Raw genomic sequence first — 3,545 nt, forward strand, 5'->3', positions numbered from 1 at the left:
GTTAGTTATAGAGAGTATATAAACTTAGTACCTTAATATTCAATTTAGAATAAGAGAAAAATCACTATCTGAGAGGTAATAATTGGTATCACACTTGGATAAACATCAGAAAAAAGTAATAAACTTTAACCATGGCGAATACGTATAGTAATTTCATACCAACTGCAATTTCAAAAGTGAATGAGCATTATCACTATTGGGTAAATGCTAATGCAAAATTTTCTAAGGTTAAAAAAGTATTTGAACCTTTTATATATAAGCATTCTCTAACATGTTCATGGGTTGTCATATATGGTAAGAAGAACAATTTGGAAGAGTTGAAATTTAAAAATAAAGCAAATAAAAGACTATTGGTTTCAAATTACCAATTGAATTATACTTGAAATAATTTTGAAAAAGGAAATGCTAAAATAGATTCGGAATTCATTAAAACAAAATTATTAAGACCCCCAAAACCGATTTATAAAATAATTATAATGTTAAATCTCACATTGATTAAATATAAAGTTAATTTATTGAGTACAAAGTTCAATTTATAAATCGATTTTATAAATTTGTTTAGATTTAAAATTTACTTATTGTGAATCCAAAAATACACAAAACAAAATTGCAAATATTGTTGTAGGTGGTGAAAAATGATGTTACTCATACCATAATTTTCAAAAGAAAAAAAATCAAAATGCATAAAAGATGTGATTCATTGATTCGTGTTGTAAAAGTCACATGACAGGTAGAAAATACAATTTTTCCTCTAGTATTTTTCCTTCTTTTTTTGGCAAAGTAAAAGTAGGAATTATGGATTAAAGCTAGGTATGAAAGGTATTGATAAACTTTTGTTGATGAAGTTATGTATCTATCTAGTAATACTTTAAAAAAAAAAATAGTTGATAAATAATTCATTTAGTACGAGTCAACTTGTTAAGAAAGAACTCAAGAACTCGATAATGGAATGAAGCAAAATAAACGTGAATTATTTCAAGCACAAGACCTAATTTTAAAAATCTTTATATCTAGTATGATTACTATCATTGTAAATCTAGATTGTCCCCCAATTGCTTCATAGTCAATTCAATGCCACCGGCTCAAGTTTGGCAGTCATGTTCACTTTCGTTGATGATTTGAGTGAGAATGTTTGGATGTGTATCCTTAGTGAGAGGTTGAGCACTAGATGTATTTAAGAAATCAAAGCATTAATTGAAAACAAGTTAATTAAATTTTGTAATGAGTTGGGTATTCAAAGATATCTCATTACATCATATATGTCAAAAGTATGACATAGTTGAGAGGAAAAATCATATATTATAAACATGATTTGGAATACTTTAATAGAAAGAGAAAAAAAATATCATATATACTTGACTCCTTTCCATTAAGTGTAGAACAAAAACCTTTAGTGGTGTACCAAACAATTCTCAAACTAACAAACAAACGACTCGCCATTTTCCAACAAAAAGCCTAGGATGAAAAATCTCACCAGCTATAACCATAAATCAAATCACACAAACATTTCAAGAGTTGAGTTTTACAAAAACAACCACTCAATTCCAAAATATACTACATATCGATTGTTCAAAAATGGTCACAATAAAGATATTTAATATCCATTTAAATTATAGCATTTATTTATTTTTGGATGAACTCAAAGCATTCAACTAAACAGATTACCTAACCGCGGATATACTTACAAACACACTATCTTTGGTTTTCAAACCCTAACAGCAAGCTTCAAAACAGATTATGTACGTGGTATAAATGTTTCCAATATTCTTCATTTAACACGTTAAGACGAAAGCATCACTGTATAATATATAATATATAAAATTCATACAATCAACACAATCTCTAGAAAGGGGCAAAACTGTAGCAAGAAATATTGGCCTCACAATTGGTTGCCTAACAAAATTTTAAGCTCTCTAGTAGAACCAGCATCAATAGAGAAAAGGCTATGAAATACAAGAATACCACACCCCTTTCCTCTAAAAGACTAGTTCATGAGGTTTCACACCAGCTTTTAAGGAAAACCTGGCACCCAGATAAGCATTCAAGTCCGGGACACTCTCTATGGCTTTTATCAATACAGAGTCCAAAGTTTTCTGGTCATCTTTCTTCTGCTGGGGCAACACACTCTTTTCCTGCGTTTGTGTAAAAAGTGTAGAGATCAATACACAGAAGCAATTGAGAAGAACATAGGAAGCAACAAAATAAGAAAACTGATAGGCCCACCTCCTTCTCAGCCTCGAAAAACTCGCCCTCTCCCTTCTTCTTCTTTTTGCTGGACTCCTTTGAAAAGTATTTGTCATCAAATTTGTCCACGTTAACAGCAGAAACATCTATTTTGGTTGATGTGGCAATAACATATGACTGGTTCACTCGTCTCAATGGAACTCCGTTGATCTTGAAAGGACCTAAACGGCAAGTCACAAACATAAGACAGACCAGAAATGGGTGGAGAACAGAGTACATTCCAAAGAGCCCGAGTCAAATGCTGTTCAAATTTCAGATCAACGGATACCAAAAGCAGCCAATGTCAAACTAAAAACTAAACCAATTTTCGTGAACTAAAGCAATCAATCTATAGATGGTTGTTACTATTGCAACCTCATACACGTGAAATGGAAAATGTAATCAAACATGTTTAATAAGAAAACTCACCGGTGACAAGAAGCAACCCGGAAGGAAGCTGCTTCAAAAACACTACCCTCTTTCCCTTAAATCTACCGGCAAGAAGAATCAACACTGTCCCAGGGGTAACGCTATCCCTGAAACAATTCCAACACCAATCCACGCCATAAGCTCCACATAAAAATAAAAGTAAAACAGCGAAAATTAATTACAAAATGATGAAAATAAATTGAAATCAATAGACACTAAGCTAAATTATTTAAAACCACAAACAAATATATACATATGAATGATTACAATAATGCACCTGAGCTTAGTGAGTCTGGGTTTGTGCTTGTTGGGAAGGGGCTTCTTGACATCATCGGCAGGGTAAAATTTGGGAGGTTTTAGAGCGGGAGATTGAGGTTTGGGAGTAGGGTCATGGCGAGGGAAAACGCCGCCGTTTTTAGCCTTGATTGCCCAAATCCCCCTCTTGTGGTACATCTGCGATCTCGAGTACTTCCCAATGCCCCTTATCAATTCAGGGTTTCTGCTAACCTTACGCGTTCTCTGCGTCGGCGCCATTGCTGTTACCTCCGACCAACACAAACCCTAATTTTGGCTGGTGCCGCGGAAGAGATCAAATATCTATATTATCTGTATGACTATCTCGTGGGCCTTCCACTTAACCTCAACATGAAATCGTGACAGTTTCTTTCTGCACCTCCGTATATTTATTTCTTTGTTTTCTTAAATTTGTATTTTAAATTGTGCTATAAATTTTGTATTTTAAAATATATAAACCGAAATAAAATATTTATTTTATAATTTAAAATGTATAATCGGAAATAGTATTTTTTTTTGTTGGATTATGCAATTAAAAATACACTCACATCTTGAATTATATAATTTAAAAATGCATTTTTTCTTTAATTTTTGACATT

The 3,545-nt window shown here is 32.4% G+C and overlaps 1 protein-coding gene across 1 annotated transcript; it reads right to left on the bottom strand.

Annotated features, from left to right (window-relative positions):
* Positions 1–1,753: 1,753 nt before the first annotated feature.
* Positions 1,754–3,242, bottom strand: LOC114176340 (60S ribosomal protein L6-like). Its single transcript, XM_028061356.1, has 4 exons — positions 2,930–3,242; positions 2,653–2,759; positions 2,224–2,405; positions 1,754–2,132 (listed from the first exon to the last, which is right to left on the bottom strand). Exons 1-4 carry the CDS (start codon positions 3,184–3,186, stop codon positions 1,977–1,979), a joined length of 702 nt encoding a protein of 233 aa, XP_027917157.1. The 5' UTR covers positions 3,187–3,242; the 3' UTR covers positions 1,754–1,976.
* Between the last annotated feature and the right edge of the window lie 303 nt (positions 3,243–3,545).

Source organism: Vigna unguiculata, chromosome 3 (genome assembly GCF_004118075.2).
Source record: "Vigna unguiculata cultivar IT97K-499-35 chromosome 3, ASM411807v1, whole genome shotgun sequence".
Classification (NCBI taxonomy): Eukaryota; Viridiplantae; Streptophyta; class Magnoliopsida; order Fabales; family Fabaceae; genus Vigna; species Vigna unguiculata.